The following is a 20642-nucleotide window of genomic DNA, read 5'->3' as shown; positions in this document are numbered from 1 at the left end:
TTCAAAGAAAAAAAAAAAAAGGCAGAAAAAAACCCCGAAAAAACCCACCAACAATTGAACAACTTTAAAAGAGGGAGAAACTTTATTTAAAAAAAAAAAAAACGAACACTAATAGACATCTAAATATTTCTTATAAACAACAGATGTATTCTTTCATTAGCACTTTTTACAGCAAGTTGTGGAAGAACTGCCTAAGTGCAGAGATGACTAGCATGCCAATCCAGAATCTCTTCTTTTAATTCTGCTTGTGTACTCTCTCTCTTATCATCAATGAAAGGATAAAAGCTTAACAAGGTATTCAGCAGACTGAATAAATGTCAATTCACAGGCCCTATATACAGTGGGTTCAATCTTTGCCCCCCCCCCCCCCAAAAAAGCTATTTCATGCAACTCTAGCAGTACAAATCAGTTTTAAAACCAGAGAGAGAGATTCTTTTTGAATGAAGGATTTCAGATAGCATTGCTTTTGTGACCTTGACAGTCTACGGTGTAAGGGATATGCAAGGCAATATATTGCAAGGAGAAAACACAGCCAGCCTATATTGTTCATTACTCTGCAAGAGGTACATGGAGATTGTTAAGATAGCTCTATATTAATCGTTCCCTTTCATTTCACCAGCTCTACTGGAAAGCAGAACTCAGCTTTACCTACGATTTGGCTAAAGTCCACAAGAAAGGATAGAATTTAGGACTTAGGATTGCTTACAAATCATCAGTATTACACCAGCAAAAGTGATATTAAATACTGATAGGAAAGAAGTCTCTGCTTTCTGCATAATCTTCCTATTAGAAATTCATCATCTTTAACAAAGATCGCATCATTACAAAATAGTAGGACAGCTAACAAAAAAGTTTGAAACCCTTATGGATCATGCCAATACCAGAGGATTACAAATAAATTATCTCTCACAATTGACAGACCTATATCTTTTTACACAATGCAGCAGGATTTGTTTAAATCAGCTGACCCATTCCCAAGACATTCAGCTAAAACCCCATGCTTATAATGACTAGATTAGCAATGCAATCACAGTTTCTTTAGCTGTAAAGCAAGCTTTGCATACCTTTGCCTGGAAACCATTAATTCAAAGATCTTGAAGAAAAATATGAACGTGTGTTCTTAGAAACAGTTAAAAACTATGTAACTTCTTATTGTGCCAAAATACCTTAAAGCGCTTAGGGAAAGCATATTATGAGACATGCAAGCTCAATCAAACCAGCTTTTCCTTACCTGGCATTCAGCTTCTATTGGTTTGATGAAGGGAGAGCCACACATTGTCTGAGTCTTAACAATGTGATCATCCAGCAAAAGCTGGATGTCATCAATTGCTGACAGGATGCTGGTGTTCTGTAAATACATCATATTTTGATAAGGCAAATAGCAGTTGCTTTATTTCACTGCTCTTCAACATCACACTCATTCAGCTTCCTGTTTCCCCCTTCTCTATGATGGTTGAAGGTAAGAAAGTAGCAACACATTGAGAAAGCTGGCAACATGTTTGAAGATATGAAAGGGTATCTCCACTGTACCTCTGTTTCAAAGGTCAAGAGATAGATCGGTTTGTGAATGGGAAGCTACCCAGGGATGCTACTGACTTCTGACTCAATCTTTTGGACTGCATGTGATTTCTTGTTTCTTCTGGCCAAGTTAAAATTGCACTACTGTCCAGCTTTCCATACGACACTGCAGAAGCTCTCAGCCTTACAGATTTGTTAGGATGAACATGTTGAGATCACAAGTTATCCAGATACTAAGGTCCAAATAGAAGGATACATAGTAATGGAGACATTTGCCCAGGCTCTGGGGTATGATACCACTTTCCATCAAGCCACAATGAATCAGCAGTAACTTCCCTCTACTATTTCTCAACTGGTATTCAGAATCAAAGTAATTCTTTTCAATAATATATATATTGATTTGGTGTTTACTCACAGTATCCCTGTATTTCACCAGACTGAACTGCATGTTGACCCATTCTAATTTCATTTTCTCTATTGATTTCTCTAAGGAATACTCCTTACTTGCAGCTGCTCCAATAGGTTCCAGCCTAAATTGAAATGAAACATATCTTTGAAATGTTTTTGCAACATAGCTGAAGAGCAAAAAATAGCAGTTGTAGGCAGAGTTGCCTATCAGACTACCTTTCATATGGATTTGTTAATAATATCAAAGACTCTTATTTCAGGGAATATTTTTGCAATTTCAGGCTCACCAAGTTAGAGATATTAATATTAATTTGAGATAAATACAGACAGAAAATTCTGAATGTGCAAATTAAGTGGTTTAGGAATATGACTCTCTTTTTTGGTGCCTTTGTGCTACAAGATCAATGGACAGTTCCATCCGTACTTTCATAAAATACAGCTGATTTTACAGCAGGGTCTAACAGCACACAAAAAACCCCAAACAAACTAATATTTGGTATCTGACATATGAAATACAGCGATTGTTTAAAAAAAAAAAATAGAGTAAGCTTCTTACTGATCAATATATTTTGAAAGTCCAAATTCCAATATGTTTTTAAGAGTAGTAGTTTCATCAGGTCTGATCTCACATCCTACAATTTCACTAATCTGAAAATAAAGTAAGAAATAAAATCTATTATGAAGACGCATGTTTGTAACAGACTTCTCAAACAGCAAGAAATAAATGCTAAAGAAGTATTAATGCAACCCCCCAATTTGCTTTTCTGCCATAAATTATTAATTCAAAGAAGCTCCTGCCTGTACCATTACAAGTTTCAAAACTGGATCTATCATGTGACAGGACAAAGGATCTTCTTATCATGAAATACAGAACTATTACTGTATTTCACAGTATGGAATACGTGGAGTAGTATATTGAACTGTCAGTTTGTGTGGTAGAATACCCTCACAGCTAAGGCAGAGTTTAAAGTACCTGTTCCCAATGTCTCTCCTTCATTCCATGATTGCAGGCAATTGACAGGACAGGAAGATGCTGTTTAAATTTATCAAGCTTATATTTCATAGTTTCTGCTAAGCGTCTAGGCCCAGCCAAATCTGGAAAACTCTTACTGAGCTTGTACATCGTCCTCCACATATTTCCAATTTCTTCAGTAATTTCATCAGCATTCAACTTCCGGAGAGATCCTGAATACAACAGTATAAAAAAAAAAGCACAGCAGGCACATCAGCACAAGAAGATTGCTAGGGTGGTTTATTTACAGGTATTTATAATCATTCTCCTTTAACTGGAAATCAATTGTGTTACAAAAAATTATCTTAATGCAAAATCCAAGTCAACAACTGTATTTCACACTGCTTAACAACATTTATTTCTTCAAAATTATTTTCTCACAACTAATCAACCCTTTCAGCTTCTACTTAACTGAAAATGACACGTTTCCTCAAATGAACACCAAAGCCTCACCATTCATCCATTCCTCAGATTTGGTATGGAAATTATATGCTGTTATCCAAAGTTGCTCAAAGGGTTGTTTGTTTGCAATTATGGTTTGCAGTAGAGGAAATTGACTCTTCTCCTGCTCAAGTAACTCCTCTTCTTTATTAATAGCCTTTAAGGAGGAGGGGGAAGGAGGGGGGAGGAGGGGGAAGGGCGGGCAGGGGGGAAAAAAAAACAAACCAAAACAAACTTATTTCCATCAAAAATTCCTCCTGTTTTCTACATTTTTAAATAGGTAATATTGAATACAGTTTTTTTACATGTCATAAAGCCAGCCAGATTTCTAGATTTAGGCCTGTGGAGTTTAGATAAATAAGGTAATCGTGTTCTCGAAAATTCTCCAAGTTATTTGTTGGTATCTTTTACTACTCAAATAATTTTTAAAATCTATATCTATTTTAGAAATAGATAATGCACCATGGCATTCAGTATAACCAGGGCTCACAAGTTACTAACCCACTGTGAAACCTGGATATAAGCTCCTCGGCCACATAGGCTTATAGGAATATTTTTTTTTTACTTGTGATTATTTTTTTCTATTGCAGAAACGTCTGGGAGCTCCAACCAAAACAGACATTAATTGCTGTGCTTATTAATGGAAAGGTATTGTCTTTGTCCAAAAGACCTTACAGTATAAAACAACGTGCAAAGATTTAGATTTAAAAAAAAAGTATTCCCTTCTTCATTTTACAGGTAGGGAGGTGAAGCACAGAGAAATGCTGTCTGAAATGCAGGCACTGAATACTGATTGAGTCCCAAGTCTGTGCTTTTACAATGCCGACAGACCTTTCATAAAACTTTTAATCATTCAGTGTGAGATGCAGGCAGACAAACTGAAAGATCCACATTCCAATATAATCTTTAACTTCATGTATTCACTAAGCTGATTGTCATGTCATTTAAATTGTGCAGATACACTCCTCATTGTGATCATGTATTAAGAAACTTAAACTTAATTACTTATTCTAATCTACCTACAATGACATATCAGTGCTGTTAACTCACACTAATTAAATATACTAGATGCCTTTAAATCAGATTAAGAGTGTTGATATGTAGGACTAGCAATTTATCTAAATCCTAAACTCATTAATTGGTTCAATTTCCTCTTTTGAGCGGGGCTTAATTAAAATCTTGATCCTTAAGGCTCCATATATGCAGAAATCTCATTGTCTCACTGTGATTTAGATTAATTAAGCCTCACAATGCCTGTGAGATCTCTCAAAGGTAACCATTCTCATTTCCCAGCAGAGGCACAGCTAAGACAAACCATTCAACCTAGAACCACACAGTACACTGGATAGACAGCCCTGAATAGAATCTAGGAATCTTGGTCTTCAGTTTCCTTCTAGCATATGAAACTTCCCTTTCTGTGATATAACATGTATTTAATGCCTATAGGCAACTTCTGGAAACAATACAAACAGTTGAAAACCATTTGGTTTTAATTAGAGGACAAGCAGAGGGACTGAAAACACAGCTCCAGCAGCACAAACCATGGTTCAGGGAAAATGCCACCTCCCTAACATTCTGCTCCTGCCAACTCTGCCAGAAGAATTCTGTTTTCTGCGGATAGCATGTTACTACTACTGACTGCTTGGAAACATTGAAATTCAGTATTTAAATCTTAAAAACTCCCTAAACTTCCTTCCCCAAAAAATATGCTCTTCAACTCAGCAGTAGGGACAACTCAGAATATAGGGACAACAAGATATTTCCCACATGTTTGTAAATTTGGAAGTTTTAAAGCCATCTTGACAATACATGGCCAGAACCCTGAAAAAAAAAAACAGGGACAGGAACCAAACTTTTGCTCATCCAGCACATTGCAACCCGCTCCATACTTGACTAATAAATACTAACCTCAAATTCTGTTAGTGCATTATTTAGATTCTTATTTAATTCTTTAAATTTCTCAGCATTGTTCTTCATTTCTTCTATGGTCATGACATCCCGCTTTTTGTAGCTTTCTACTTCTCTATTATAACCTTCAAGAGTTTCCTCAAGCTGAGAACACCTGAGGTAAAGATAGCTAAGGTAATATGATGTTCTGTTTCATTGCTTTTCAGGTTTCAGTGATTTTATTAATTAGAACAGGCACTGTCAAATGAAATCTGATCTCAATACTAGTGTAAAGTAAATACAGGTGCCAGTGAAAACCCATTAATCAGTTATATGAATACTATGCAGTTCACAGGATTAGAATTAAAGTCCATTTTCAAACCTCCCAATTGATTTAGTTCACTTACATCTGCTACCTTTACTACCTGGAGGAAATAAAGAAAAAGTGAAAACTATGTAACAAAATTGTGTGTAATGCTGCACTAAGCAATATAACAAGATAAAATTATGAATATTCTAGCAACATCCTTCGTTCCTCCTTTCAGACCTATTTAAGCATAGGAACATTCTAATCCACCCTCATCAACAGTATTTTTCTGAAATCTCCATAATACTGTAAAACTAGGTTTCTTCCTTACTTTCTCAGCTCTCTTCCAAGTTTTACTTCTTTGACATCATCTCCCTTTTACTGATAATGAAATTTTAATTTTCTTTAAAAATACCCAGTGAAAGAAAATGTCTTAACACCATACCTTTCAAGCAAAACCATCTCTGCATGATTCCTCCTGTCACACAACTGATCTCTACTGTTTTCAAAGATTATCTCAATCTGATCAGGCCAATGGAAAACTATACTATTCAGGTTTATGTCATCATCTAAAATAAAAAATATATAGACATCTTTAAGAAAATACCTTTTAACCAATTATCTAATAGAATGGCTGTTGTGAAGAGTATGCAAAATAGCTAAAACTACATTTAGGAATAAGCTGTCTAAGAAACTACGTATTTCAAGCTGCTGGCTGAATTATCTTCACTGCAAAGAGAGCCTTTCCTTAAAACAAGTTACATTGATAGCGAAACTCTAAAATCAAGTTAAGAATGTGAAATTCTCTGAATAAGACCTTACTAATTTGTCTGTCTAGCTAACAACAGCTATTCCAGAATATCAATTCCATTCAACTACACACAGAGACAGATCACTCCTAACTAAATATATATAATATACCTACACACAGAGACAGACCACTCCTAACTAAATATATATAATACACCTACATAAGGTAGATAAAAGTAAAGTTTAAATCATTTTTAGTCCACAATGTGTAAATGCTGAATTATTCACAAAAGCTAGAGCATAACAACTACAATGAGCAGACATCTCCATCTTTATATTTGTCTATTTGTTCAGTGCACTTAGCTCATTATAACTAACTGCAGGACACATGCTTATAAACCCAGCTACAAAGAATATATAATTATGAAATACTGCACATGCAAACACTCCAGTCCAAAATGCAACAGAAAAATGTCCTGGCTTCCATAGGCATCCTAATTTTTATCAGAAATAAATTCTAATAAACATGGCATATCCTAGTTATTTCTATCACTGTCTGATGTGAGAGCGTATTCTGCTTAAGGAGAAAGGATCATCCTGCCTCTAAAATGGGTATGCATTCATATAACTGCTCTTCGCTTTTATGTACATCAAGCGACGTACAGCATCTGTGAATGGCACATTTTTGCTTTGAATAGAAGTGCAAACTAAAAGCAACTTCTACACGTTTCTTCCATCTTGGAGAACAGCCTTTACATTAACTAAGAACAGCAAAATTATAAAAAGCCTCCACTGATCTAATACTCAGCTGCAGAGATGCAAGTTCTCACACTTTCCAAAAGCTGTCATAGAGCCTTCGAGACATTGCTTTTTATATGGTTTTTCACTGAAGACTTTTTATTGAATAACATAGAGGCGTAACACCATTTGGCCAGGGTACATGACATTAATCTGGTAATGCCTAAGACATTTTCTAAAACACAGAAAAAAAGCACTGTCTCTGCTGTATGCCATTTCTCTAACCATTCCTTCCTGCAATAGTACGTTTTGGCCCCTACTAAATTCTTTTTATTTCCCTTCTGTCTCTTTTGGAGCTTTCCATTAGCATTCTAGAAGATGCAATATTTATCCATGCAGAGCCCAATATCTATATATAAATATTTTCATACGGAGACTTTTATATTCTGTAATTGAGACATACAAGAAAGATCAGCATAGTCCATGAGGAATTCCAGTCTGTGTGCTGCTTCAGCGACCTCCTGTCTCAGTTTAGAAACAGTAACTTCACTGGATTTCTTTAAGTATGCATCAAATTCCACTAGCTCTTCAGTGTTCAGAGGCACCTCACTTACCCTCTTTGCAATTAAGTTATATTCATTGCAAATTCTACAACAAAAAGAAAACAGACATATCACTGGGATCATAAGTGAAGAGATGCAAGATCTTGTTAATTAAGTTTGTCTTTTAAACAAGAATATTAAATTTATTTATAAATTAAGTATTTGGACTGAATACACACAGCAGATAGCCATTTTACTCTGTACAATCAGTTCTATTGTCCTACTATGTTTACAAGAATTGATATATAGTACAATGATGGCTAAATTGGTTCCAAATTACAATTAACAACATAATAAGTTTCCTTCCTATAGGCTTAGAATTTCCTTTTCAAGACTCAATCTGCTGCAGAAATGTTCAAATGCAGTAAACAAGAGCTCACTTAATCACCCCACTAAAATAAAATCAAGTGCAAGGTATAAAACAAAGTTATAAAGAGAAAAATTATTAAACAATTAAATTTATATTGTATGTGGGAATAGAAAATACAGAAAGGAAAAAATCCTCTTATTTTCCTTTTTCCCAGTGATACATTTTCTTGTTCCAGATTCCAGTTCAGTACTGCAGATAGCTACACAGACAGCAGGCATGCAAACAGCAACCACACACAAAGGATAGGCTCATTTAAACCAGCTCAAGCCTTCCAAACGTTTTCATTGTATAGATCCCCTCCACAGTAAGTGGAGGCAGAGAGGCCCCTCTAGAGTGTGGTTCATCTCCACCTGATGAGATGCTTTTTAGATAAGAGGGTTGAATCATTTCTTTACGGTGATTCTCTCTCTCTCTCCATTCACTGTGGAAGTATTCTTTAATTGCCAGGGTGGGGTGTTTTTTTGGGGGGGATTTTTGGTGTTTGCAGGGGGTGGGGGTGTTTTTAATTCACAGAACCAGGATTATCCCATTACATTGGAGTCAAATTATATTTTCAAGGTTCTTTTTTTTTTCCCTCCTTTTTTTTTTTCTTTAAACTTGCCAAGATAAGAAATCAGGACAATTACTTCCCTAGAAGACAAAAAAAAAAAAAAAAAAGAAAAGTCAGGGACAGGACAAATGCAGAGATGCATAGTACATTCTTCATGTTGCTTTAGCTGGGCACCAGCAGGGGAAGCAAGAACCTCAACCCAAATCCTAGAACGTCAGTGAAGGAGGAAAGAACAGTGGCTTATTTCCAGTCTAATCTCTATGTACACCCTATACAGACTAGGTTAGATATTTATTTATAAGTATTTCTGTTCCTGTTAATTTTTAAAACCCACTTTGGTGTCCTTGCACATGTCTGGTCAGCACTGGAAAACCCAGCAGATGAATGAAGTTATCTCATCCACAGATATACAGCATCAGTCCACGTAGACAGCAAGAAACATGCATGCTAACAACATGTACCTTTTATTTAACTCTCTGTTTTCCATCACTTCAAATTCAATCAGTCTATCTTTAAGATTTTGGGTCCTATTGCAGAGTTCCTCATTCAGTTGTACAGCATCCAGACAGAACATGGCCAGAGGGACTGAGACATGCATGGAAGCAATCTCTCTTTTCAGTTTTGTTAAGCTGTCGATCTTCTACAAATGGAAAATAATACATCTGTTATTTTTCCTTAAAGTCTATAGACAAAAAATACTAAACAACAACTACTTAGTTCCCATCCAGCAAATGGATAATATATTCCAAATAGAACAAGGAGCAATTATTTTTTATCTTTCCAGAGCTCAGCTCCCATCCACAGGTTCCAGGGCTGAAAGCTTTGCGCAGTAATATGCCATATTAAGGAACACCACAAGTTGCCTAAAGAAGTATTTAGCCAGAAGCTAACTCAGGAATGCAGAGAGAAAAGTAGACAGGGCTGACTAAGGACAAGACAGTCAAAAGACCAGCAAGATGCAGATTCACCAGATACTCTGGGCAGCCTTCCACTAGACTTCTACTAAGACCCAACAAAACCCATAGAAGGCCACAAAGAAACCTACTTCCACATTTGCACAGCAGCCCTACAGTAAGGGGCGACATAAATTGAGATGGCTTTCCTAGTATTCCCAAGGGTAAAACAAGTGACTTGAATGGGAGTTCTTTAGGCAATACATTAGGAAGTGAAGTGTGATGTGTTAGTTGCTGTATGACTATGTACCAGTTGTCAGTTACATATTACCTCCGTTAAAGCTTCTAAAGAATGACCTTCTTTCAAGAAATCTGTGACATCTTGCTGTGCATTGTTGTTCAAAAGATTGCTGTATTTCCTGTACATGTTTAAATACCTTAAACACAGAAGATGACAAAAACAAACATAAGATTCCAATGTGAAGATTCTCTATAATAAGAAACAAATCCACTCAAACTGTTTGAGTCAAATGGATAGTGTTTTGAATCTGAGGGTTTGGATGGGCAACAGAGTTAACAGCCAAAACTTACTTCTGTGGACCAAGTATGTTGCTCTCAAAGATCTTTTCAAGTTTGTTCACATACTCTGAAAACAATGATTCATCCGGTTTGACTGTACTGAGAGTGAGATCATCTCTTTTTAATTCTGGAAACAGAAATCTTTCTACCTAAAGGGAACCATTGCAAATACTGTAATAACACATACAATAGAGGAAATAAGGTATTCTATTACCCATTCACCCACCATTTCAAAAAAATGTATTATTTGGTAAAAACACTGCAATGTGAAAAGGCTCTGATTCATAATTAACACTTGGTTACACACATAGTTTGCTTGCAAAAACGACAGGAAAATCAAACCAGGGCTTTAATATAACTTTAATCTGAAAAAGAACAATTCCTATGCTATCTTCTATAATCACAAAAGTTCACACAGTTCATGATACACAACCCTCATCTTTATCTTCTATTTGTCAGTTTTCTGCCTCATTCATAACTTTGTATATCACTGACAGTTTTTATTCATATTCTATTCTGTATGCAGCTATAACTTACACAGTACCTTTGGAAGTTCCTCAGCACTGTGCAGGATCTCCCTGAAGCAATGACTGATTAAATCCCAACATTCTTTCAAAGGTGGCTCAAAGACAATCTTGGGTTCTTCCACATGGAGTTTGACTGTTAGTATCTGAGGTACAAAGAACTGCATTTCTTGATATGGTTCTGTAAAATCACTTCCATCCTTAGGAAAAAGAATGAAAATTGTACATGCCAAAGAAATCAGCTATAACTATAGTAAAAGATTCAAACTCCCCCACGTCTCTTAACTACACAGTACCAATGGGATCTTCTTCCCTGATTTTTCTTCAAAACACTGATGCCCCAATGCACTAGATTTTAAGGTGCCAACTCCTAAATGAATCTATAAAAGTTGCAATTAGGAAACTGGATTAAGCCTAATTGCCTTGATTTTCCCTTAAGTAACAGAAGTAAACTACTAATTACCGTACAGAACAAAAGCTCTAAAAAAAAATCCATAATGCCTATCAGAAATAAAATCTAGAATCAAATACAAGATCCCAGTTTTTTAATTGCCTTGTATGGTTAGCAAGAACTGCCCTATCCCCAAATTGCCTTTACAGTAATGGAGTCCTAATTCATGACTAGACTCTTAATGTAGATACTGTAATGATTTAAAAAAAAAACAAACAAAAAACAAAACAAACACCAACCACAATAACAACAAAAAAACAACAAAAAAACCACCCCCCCTCCCCACAAAAAAAAACAAAACAAACCAACCCAAACCAACCCATAAGACAAAACAAACCTAAAAAAACCCCCAACCATCAGCAACACCATCATCACCCAGATGCAAGGCTTAGCCTAAGTTTAACAGCATATTGTATTAAGTGTGATCCTCTGGCTGCAATGCAGTATTTAATCTGCCACAGTTATTCTGTTTAAATATGTTTCATTTTGTCTTATCATGGTAGATCCTGGGTGATCTGATATTTAAAGAACTAATTTCCACTCAGAGGCAACTTTATCATAGCCAAAACAGTGGTAAAAACTCTCATGGTGTAATGTTTATTATAATTAGGTGCATTACTTGAAGTAATGCAGGACACTCATTTGGTATAGACAGGGACACTGCATACATAAATTACATCTGCAAAGGATTACACGCATGACTATGCACATTTTTTTACTTCAAAGGAGATTATTCACCTGCTTTCAGAAAAACACGTTTAAGCGTTTTGCCTGGTTAAGGCCAAGAAAAATAAAACTTAAAAAAAAAAAAAAGCACACTCACTCAAGACAGAGTTGAAAACTCCTATAAACTGCTAGTTGTAACCGTAGGCGTGCAAAATTATTATTCAAGTGAGCAGTTCTCGACCACGCAAAAAAAACCCAAACTACTGAGTATGCACAACTGTGTGAAGGATTCAGACATTTTTTATGGAGGCAAGAGCTATCTGGGATATTTTAGCCTTCAAAGAGCATTACATTTTATGGCTATATGAATTATCATCTCTATGTAACACTGCATTTTATGGCTATATGAATTATTATTTCTATGTAACACTGAAAACTATAGATATACTTCACAGCATATACCTTGTGGATCATAAAAAATGCAAGAAGATCTTCTAAGGAGTTAACAACCATCTCACGTAATTGTAACGACATTAGAGCTGCCACCGAACGAAAATAGCTTTCAACTCTCTGAGAGGAATCACAGTCATTTTCAGGAGCAAAATGAAGCCATTTCTTTTTTTGATCAACAAAAATGGATGCACAAGTTGGGATCCACCTACAATGAAATAATATGGAAACAAAGTTTTTAAAAGCTTATTAGTCTTACTTTGCTCTTTGCAATGAAATCTAAGCTCAGAAATTACCCAAAGAATAAGCAAAATTCAAAGGGCTAGCAGAGAATTGTTAACTAGATGTCAAACAAAACTGTACCTACCAGGACTTAGAGGAAACCTGAGTTTTTAAGCTAAGGATTCTTTCTATAATGGGCCCCTACTATTAGTCTAAATTAATATTAATAGACAAAATACTAGTGACAATATTAAATTATTAGCATTAAATGGGAAACTTGAGTTTGGAAGAAATCTCAGGTGGCAGAATGCAATCACCTAATATCATGGGCTGTTACCTCATATAATCGCTTTCTTAAATTGATCGATATCCATAAGTACTAAAGTTAGGTTTTCTGTCACTGTTTTTATAGACTCCACTCCTCTCATGGTTAGAAACCTTCTAATTTCCAGTCTATATTTAGTCATAGTCAGTTTACTCCCATTTGCTCTTCTGCATGCAAGAGTTTCTTGCAGTCTCAATAGCTCTTTCAGCATCCAGATGTTTATCCCTTTCTGCTATTTTCCCTTTTGTTTTGGCAGCCTTGTGGTTGGGACTAGTGTCATCTCAGCCTAAGGTCTGTTTTTAAAAGGGAGCTTTATGTAAATCAGACCCTAAGATACTCTACTTATCTACTGTTACTACATTTGGCACTGACTTGTTCTGAAGAATATTGTGAGCTTCCACACAGTGTCTTCGAATGACCTCCTCAAATTCAGTAGGCAACAGTGGCAGGTCTCTACAAAGCATTTCTTCAGTGCGAACAAACCTTAGATGACTATACCTATGGAAATAAAACAAATAGTAGATATTTTATGGAATTCTGTTTTAAAAAAAAAAAAAGAAATATAGTCAGGAAGGTCTCATGTATTTATAAACACTATTAATATAATTTCATTGATGCATATCACTTCATTGCTAAGCTGTCCAACAAGTGCACATCTAATTTTTTTTTGCTGTCAGCAAACATAAAAGGCTTCACAAATTTCATTTTGTACTTGTTATAGCAAAAAATTAACACAGTTTTAAATAAAATGGTCAGAATAAGTTCTTGTCCTTTTGCTAGATTCATTAGTGTATCCAAGCATTAAAGAACATACAGAATGACACCTACTGCTTCTATTCTGTATTAATAGTAATAAGTACCTATCCTGACTGCCCTGCGGGGAAAAAAAAAATTTCATCAGCATGGCATATATCACAGTCTGTAACATACAAGAGCTTAAATTCCTGCAAATGTTACTTAAATGCAAAAACAGTTCTCAGGATTACTAACCACCATATTTAACTTCATAAGAAAACATATCTCAATTTTCAAAAGTCCCCAGAACAACTTCCAACTACAGATATTTGAAAGAGACTAAATTTTAAGAGTTAATTTTGTTATTTTTAGGAATCAAGATGAGAATTCCAAATCACCATTTACTTTAGCATTGAACCTTAATTTAGGTATAACACCTTTTAACAAAGGGGATGATCTTTTCATATCATGAAGTTATCCATTCTTCACTGTGGACATGTAAAACATGTTCGTGCTTGCATTCAGAGTCTGCAGGAAGCAATCATTTTATGTTGAGACTCTTATAGGCTCAGAAAAAAATTCTTTAGGAAACAGAACAGATTTTGCCACTTTCTCTCTACTGGCTCCCCCAGGATCTCTGTAGCACATGTAGAGAAGTCAGCAGATGCACTCTCTAACCAAGCCATAAAATAAAAACATTCTCAATTTAATTAAGACCCTATGAACAAGAAATCTTACTCAGAAAGCCAGATCTGTTGCAAAGTGGGCATCAACGGATTCACTATGAATAGATTCCTTTCATTCCAGCTTTTCACTTCTTCATAAGAGCTGTGCCATGGGACTGGTGCACGGACAACTCTCTGGGGAAAAGGGCGTGGAGTACTTCCAATAAACAGTCTCTCTCTCTCAGCTGGATCCATCAAGATGTAATCAACTACAACAAATCATATATATTATGGTGACATTGCATGTATGGTCAAAACCTACATATGAAAACACAGTATCTCCATAGTTCAGGAAGTCGTCCTATTCTGCACATTTAAAACTTCTACACTGTCATATAGTTACTTGCATGTTTTTAGGAATATATACAGCACAATAATCAAATTACCAATTTTACTATAAAATTATTTCAGAAAAAGAAAACAAGAATTGGTCTTAGTTCTAGAAATGGGAAGCAGAAGAAAGGGTTTTTCGTCCTGTCTTTCCAGTTGAAGCACATTCATTTTGTGCTTCAATTCCTCGTCCATAAACCAGGGGTGGAAATATCTCCCTTTCAAGGATGATTTTTAGAAGGCTTCTTAAATGTTTCTGAAATACAGGGATGTTATGAATCATCTGTTGCACCTAGGAAGGATATGACATTCAAAGGGCTAATCCATGATCTGCTAAATGCCAAAACTCATGTGCTACCAGTTCCAACCAATGGCCCATTACATATGAGATTAACAAAAGCTGGGAAGCAGACTCACTACCCCTTGTTGGCATTAGCATTACCACAAAAAGGGACTGCAAACACTAAAATTGTGACAATAATAGGCACATTAAAGGGTACTTAGAAAGATATCAGAGACTATAGAAGGCAGAGTGAAAACTGTTCAATCTCTCCTTTTTACGCTGTCATGAATGAGAGGCCATACCTACTTACTGGTCAACATATTCAAGAAAATTGAAAGGAATTATTTCACATGTAGAAAACCCAAGAAAACTGTAAGATTACTGGAAAGCAAATTAAAAAATCTCATGTTCTACAGAACTATCTCTTTCATATTCACTTTCAGACGGGCATTACTGAATTTCAAGGATTATGACATTCTTTTGTATTTATTTATATATGATGATCTTCTATTTGTTGAACATGAGCAACGTAATCATGCACATTAATGTAGCATCTAATTTTCCTTAATCCCATAATAGACGGGGTTGTATCTCTCAGATATCTATTGCAGTTCTACTTAAATGAAATTCTTCGAACTTGTGACATGATCCCAGTGTGACTGGGATCTGACATCTGACTTCACTGGAGTTACGAGACAGATGAATTTGGCTGTTAATGGGTATCACTGACTTACTGCAGAATAACAAAAAAGTTAGTCTGGGAAGTATCTGTTAAAACAGCCTAGTTTACCCTCTCCCCACATCAGGATCAAATATACTTAGATTGCTGTTGACAGATACTTGTCTATCATGCACTTCAAAGCATCATTCATCAATGAATCAAAGCACATTCATCAGTGAATAATTGGCTGCAGTGCTTCATGATCTTTATAGTCACAATGTCTTTGTAATTTCTTATCTAACTTCTTTTGCTACAAATTAAGATGATTACTCCTTGTCCACCATCATTTGAACAATCCCCTCTTTATACATCTGATGAGATGATGCAGAATTATGTGTTTTGAATGTGATTTGGATTTGAATTAGGAATGGGAAATTGTAGAAGTATGGACAAAACAATTCTATGCACCCAGAGCTACTGAACTTGGAAATGACTATATTTAAATGATGGGATGTAGGGTTTAAGAGATAGATATTTGTTGAAGCTGGAATGTTATGTAGCATGATCACAGATTATATTCTCTCAGATCTATTGCAGTTCTACTGACCCCAAAGGAATTCTCCATGGGTGCTAAGAATAGAATGCAGTCTTGCTTTCAAAGTGCAATAAATGTTTACATACTCTGAATTGCTAAGAGATTTTGAGTCTTACCAATGGCTTTCATGAGGCTGATACGATAGTCTGCCTTAATCTCTTCTTTTAAACTTGTAAGTAAATTCTCCAGATCGGGGTTAGTAAGAATGCGAGTTGGAATATGCTTTAAAATTACATTCATCACTTTCTTATCCTGAGGTGCCAGCATGTCTTCCTGCACTCCATTATATATGTAGTAACAGTATCGCTAAAAAAATAATGTTAAAATATTATGCTTATTGTAAAAATTTTCTGACAGATAATGAATTACTACAAAATAGTTTTAGTTTTTCCATCGCTTGAACCTTTTCCACAACTGAAAGGTGTTTGAATACAATGGATTTTGGCTATCTAGGTTCTTTTTAAAGCATTGCCAATGCCTGACATTTTTACAATACTTTCATCTGTTTTGATGTAAGCATATATACCAATAGAACTGAGTGCAGCATATTAAATTACTGATCTCTAAAGTACTAGCCAACAATGTGAGAGGTTAAGAATTTGGGAAGATACTTCTACATGCAAACCCATTAGAACAAAAATCAGACTGAGTAGCTAGAAAGAGAAACAAGCGGGAAAGGAGTTGACAATATTTAACAGCAGTTTGCTATATTGAATATTTACATCTTCTAAACCTCATGTACTGCCTTCTTTTCTCAACTACTTTTAAGTAAACAGTTTACAGACATATATTGCAGATGATTACTGCTGCTACTTTTATCTTAAAAAGAAATTATGTAAATACCTCTATATCATCTCTCGAAGGTGGCTTTTCTCGCTTACTTATCTCCTTCTGATGTAAGTGGATGATAACAAACTGTTCTTCTGGGGTCAACGGTTGGTTGTCTGTATAATGTGTGACACGTAATTCCAGCATAGGAGCAGGTGCACGCAGTGAAATGGGATCCAGACTGTTCAACAAAGTTGGTGTACTTCTGAAAAAAAAGAATACAAGTTTAGTGAATAAAGAAGCAGTAACGGATTCTTAAATTAATATGGACAAATGATAAGCATTACATAAACCACTTACACTGCACTGAGGACAAGTATGACCTATGAAGTATTTCAATTACTCATTAAAAAAACCTCAGTAAAATTGTATAACATAGCATACTACTTTAACAGAAAGAACACAATCATGTAAACCTTACAGTAATTTTTGTACCTTACATGTTTGTACCACACATGTAAACTGCACAGTACCACTCAGGCAGTATCTTATAAGCAACTGTATCAGAGCCAAACCTACCAGCACTATTATTTAGGTTGCCCAAGATCTCCACCTATTTTCAGGTGATTATCATGCCAAAATCTTAACAATCTGAGCCAAAAGTTCAAATTGGCTCATTTGCATACAGACTTCATTTTCATGATTATATGCTGTTTTCTACAGGGCCTTTGTCCACATTGCTCAGGATGAGCAATCCTCAGCCAACAAGCTGTCACTCCATACTTGGTTTACTTCACATTATCAAGTCCTTAGCTGAAGAGAATTTAAATATCCCTTTTGTCTTTTTTATGGTACTCATCACCATGTTATTCTTAACAAGAAATAAGAAAGTTACTGTCATAGCACTTCCAGAGAGGACTATTTCCTTGTTTTACAGATGAAAACACATCTTGATAAAAAGAAATATTCACTACAGCAGAGCACCCAATTTGACACAACTCTAGGAGCCTTAGGGAGCATTTAAACACTCACAGCATTTAAACAAAACTAAGACACTTCATTTCTACAATCTGCATCTCTTAACTAAACTCTGGGTTCTCAAGTCAGTAATCATGAAAAGAAGACCTTTCGTTTAGCATGCCTAAGGCTGAAATTTGTCCTGCCACAAAGAGGCAGTTAAAGGTGCTTGCTTAGCACACCACGGAATTTCAGTCTTGATACACATACATTTTTTTGTAGAGACTTAACATTTCATGCTTGGATGCTTAACATAGCATCCAAGTAAAAAGGAATATTAAATCACAACTCAGATATCTGGACTGATTGTAATAATCTGTATCTTTATAACATTACACTACATTACCTGTCAGAATTCCATTGACTTCGTTTGAGCTTTTTCCTAGAAGGATCAAATTCTTTTGAAGCTTTAAGCACCAGTTAAGAAAATCACATACAGGAATACTTTTCAAATAAGATATTATTTCAGATTGGTGAAAAACAGAGCTAAGTCAATTAATCAGATAATGAAATAACGGAAGACTACAATGTCATAAAGAAGCCTTCAGTTTTGACTTGGCATTTAGCAAGACATTAAAGTCATGTGTTAAATAATCTTGCTGATTCCGGAACTATAAAATAGCTTCAGGAAACCATTCAGCTCATGTTTAAGACTTCAGTGCTTACTTACCTCCCTGCACAAACCATATTTTCTGCACTGGGACTTTCTATTTTGAATATAAAAGCACTTCTATAAGACGTATAGTTCCACCAAATACATTGCATGTGAAAAATCTGAGAAGTACAAACTATTACCATGTGCTTTTCAGAGTACAAAAAAACAGGTCTTTTAACAAAATTAATACATCGTGCCTTTTCACGAAGAAAAGTACCATGACCTGCTTCCCACATCCTACCCATGTACTGCAGAAGTACACAGAGTGGAAGACTCAGGTGTACAATAAAGAAACTGTTAAAAGAGATCCAATGAACAAAAGCAACCCCCCCAAATAGCATACAAGGGGACTAAGCAGATATTGAAACTATTATGTCTCATGTATCCCAGGGAAATGAAACAATTTCTAACACTTCGGGGAAGCAAAGCAACAATGCAGGATGAGTATATTCACAGACAGGCTGACAGTATGTAGAAAACTATGGTTTATGAATGTCTTACCCTTGATACAGAGGACATTTAACTAGATAATTAGGAACTAAGGCTCATTAATAACTTTGGAATTTTCAGACTAAGTAATGGAGTTAATTTGACACCTGCAACTGGTAAGATACTTAAAGCCTAAACAACTTGTTTTTGTAAAATGTTTGATATATACGTATTGGTAAGCTTAAATAGCAAGAGTATTACAACTCTTAACCTTATTTGCTTTATATCCCAATGTCATGTGGAATCAACAGCATACAATATCTCATATTGTAGGATTTACATATGTATGCACAGTTTACTAACAAATACATCAATTACATGGTTTAGACGTAAACTGTGTATTAAGCAACATTTCTTGGATTTGATCCTTAACTAAACATTTTAATACCTGTCCCGTGTCTTGTTTTGCTATACAAGACTCATGAATATGAGCATAACAGGGGTGCACATTGAATTTGTTTCTGTTTTCCTGTTGGTACTAACTTTTACTTCTAGCAATAATAAGAGCTAACTTGTATTTTGTTCATTTTCTGCTTTGCAACAATTCCCTCCAAATAATTGCATGTCATTATTTGGAGGGATGAACCTAACTAATTAATCAGAAACTGGCCTTACCTTTATTAAAATTATGCATGCTTTTGGAAATTTGTCTACACTGATCCTGAGGTGATAAGCTTGTAAGCGTTTATTAGGGAGAAGTGATTTTTCCAGGGATGATGCTTTAACAGATAAGCAATTAGAGATAAAAAAGAACAATCAAGGCTAAAATTATAAACACATTCAAATGTGGATACGTGGTGAGGCTGTTCTCTGCTCTGCTGAGCCCAGTGATGTTCCTGTCATTGAAGAGGACTTTAATTTGTGCACATTTTTCAATTTTAAATCCCGTGCAGTAAGAGTATAGTTATTAGCTATGGAGTCACTTGGGCTTCGGTAGTAACTCTGCTCTTTGAATGGAGCTGCCAAAGTCCATGACACTTGTTGCATCAAAGGAGGATAACAGCTGCTGTTAAGGACAAGCTGAAATTGGAAAAAAAGCAATAGTTTTACACAGCACAATAATTTAAAGAGTCGTCTTAGAGCTAGAACAGGGTTAAAGATCAATTAGTATAAAGAGCAAATACATAAATCTGACTTAGAGTCATTTGACCACCAATCTATTTTTTATCTAATTTATTCTAATTTCTTATAGATCCTGATGTTCCACACATGTATAAGAATAATTTTACACAATGCTTCAGTAGGAGTACTCGTGCATTCTTTTGCATAATCAAGGTCTTTTTTATAAATAAAAGAAGACATTAGTGCATTATCTAGTACTCTCTACCCCCCCATCTCCATCTTGCTTCTTTTCTTCTTCTCCTTACATTTGCTTAAATTTAGAAAATTCTTATTCCTCAAGTCTTTGTTAATGACCTGTCTACTTTTAACACTCAATCCCTGTAATAGTTGAACAATAATAGAAGTTAACAAACTCAGTTCTCATCTTTCTCTCCCACATCAATACAGGATTTGTAATAGATTTCTTCTGCCTGTTCATTCCATGTTTTCTCAGGTGACTTGGTATCTATTGATTGACTTGTCTTCAGTCCCGATGTCTAAACTTTAATGAGATAGCTCACAGGCATAAGGGACGTGGGATCGAGAAGTATGTTTCTTATCAAGATACCCTCAGAGAGAAAACGTACATA

The 20642-nt window shown here is 35.4% G+C and overlaps 1 protein-coding gene across 1 annotated transcript in view; it reads right to left on the bottom strand.

The window, feature by feature from the left end:
- DNAH3 (dynein axonemal heavy chain 3) overlaps window positions 1-20642 on the bottom strand; it is a 67729-nt gene that overhangs the window by 39897 nt on the left and 7190 nt on the right. Inside the window, exons 4-22 of the mRNA XM_072878387.1 lie at window positions 19746-19971; window positions 18154-18214; window positions 16866-17055; window positions 16139-16328; window positions 14167-14362; window positions 13066-13191; window positions 12159-12354; window positions 10600-10779; window positions 10068-10204; window positions 9808-9913; window positions 9045-9223; window positions 7525-7709; window positions 6019-6142; window positions 5288-5441; window positions 3392-3536; window positions 2900-3111; window positions 2483-2574; window positions 1934-2048; window positions 1232-1348 (exon numbers count right to left, since the gene is read on the bottom strand). Coding sequence (XP_072734488.1) covers window positions 1232-1348; window positions 1934-2048; window positions 2483-2574; window positions 2900-3111; window positions 3392-3536; window positions 5288-5441; window positions 6019-6142; window positions 7525-7709; window positions 9045-9223; window positions 9808-9913; window positions 10068-10204; window positions 10600-10779; window positions 12159-12354; window positions 13066-13191; window positions 14167-14362; window positions 16139-16328; window positions 16866-17055; window positions 18154-18214; window positions 19746-19971 — 2931 coding nt within the window. The remainder of the gene's footprint in view (window positions 1-1231; window positions 1349-1933; window positions 2049-2482; window positions 2575-2899; window positions 3112-3391; window positions 3537-5287; window positions 5442-6018; window positions 6143-7524; window positions 7710-9044; window positions 9224-9807; window positions 9914-10067; window positions 10205-10599; window positions 10780-12158; window positions 12355-13065; window positions 13192-14166; window positions 14363-16138; window positions 16329-16865; window positions 17056-18153; window positions 18215-19745; window positions 19972-20642) is intronic.

This window comes from Ciconia boyciana, chromosome 13 (genome assembly GCF_034638445.1).
Source record: "Ciconia boyciana chromosome 13, ASM3463844v1, whole genome shotgun sequence".
Taxonomy (NCBI): domain Eukaryota; kingdom Metazoa; phylum Chordata; class Aves; order Ciconiiformes; family Ciconiidae; genus Ciconia; species Ciconia boyciana.
This window is presented reverse-complemented; position numbering and strand designations above follow the sequence as displayed.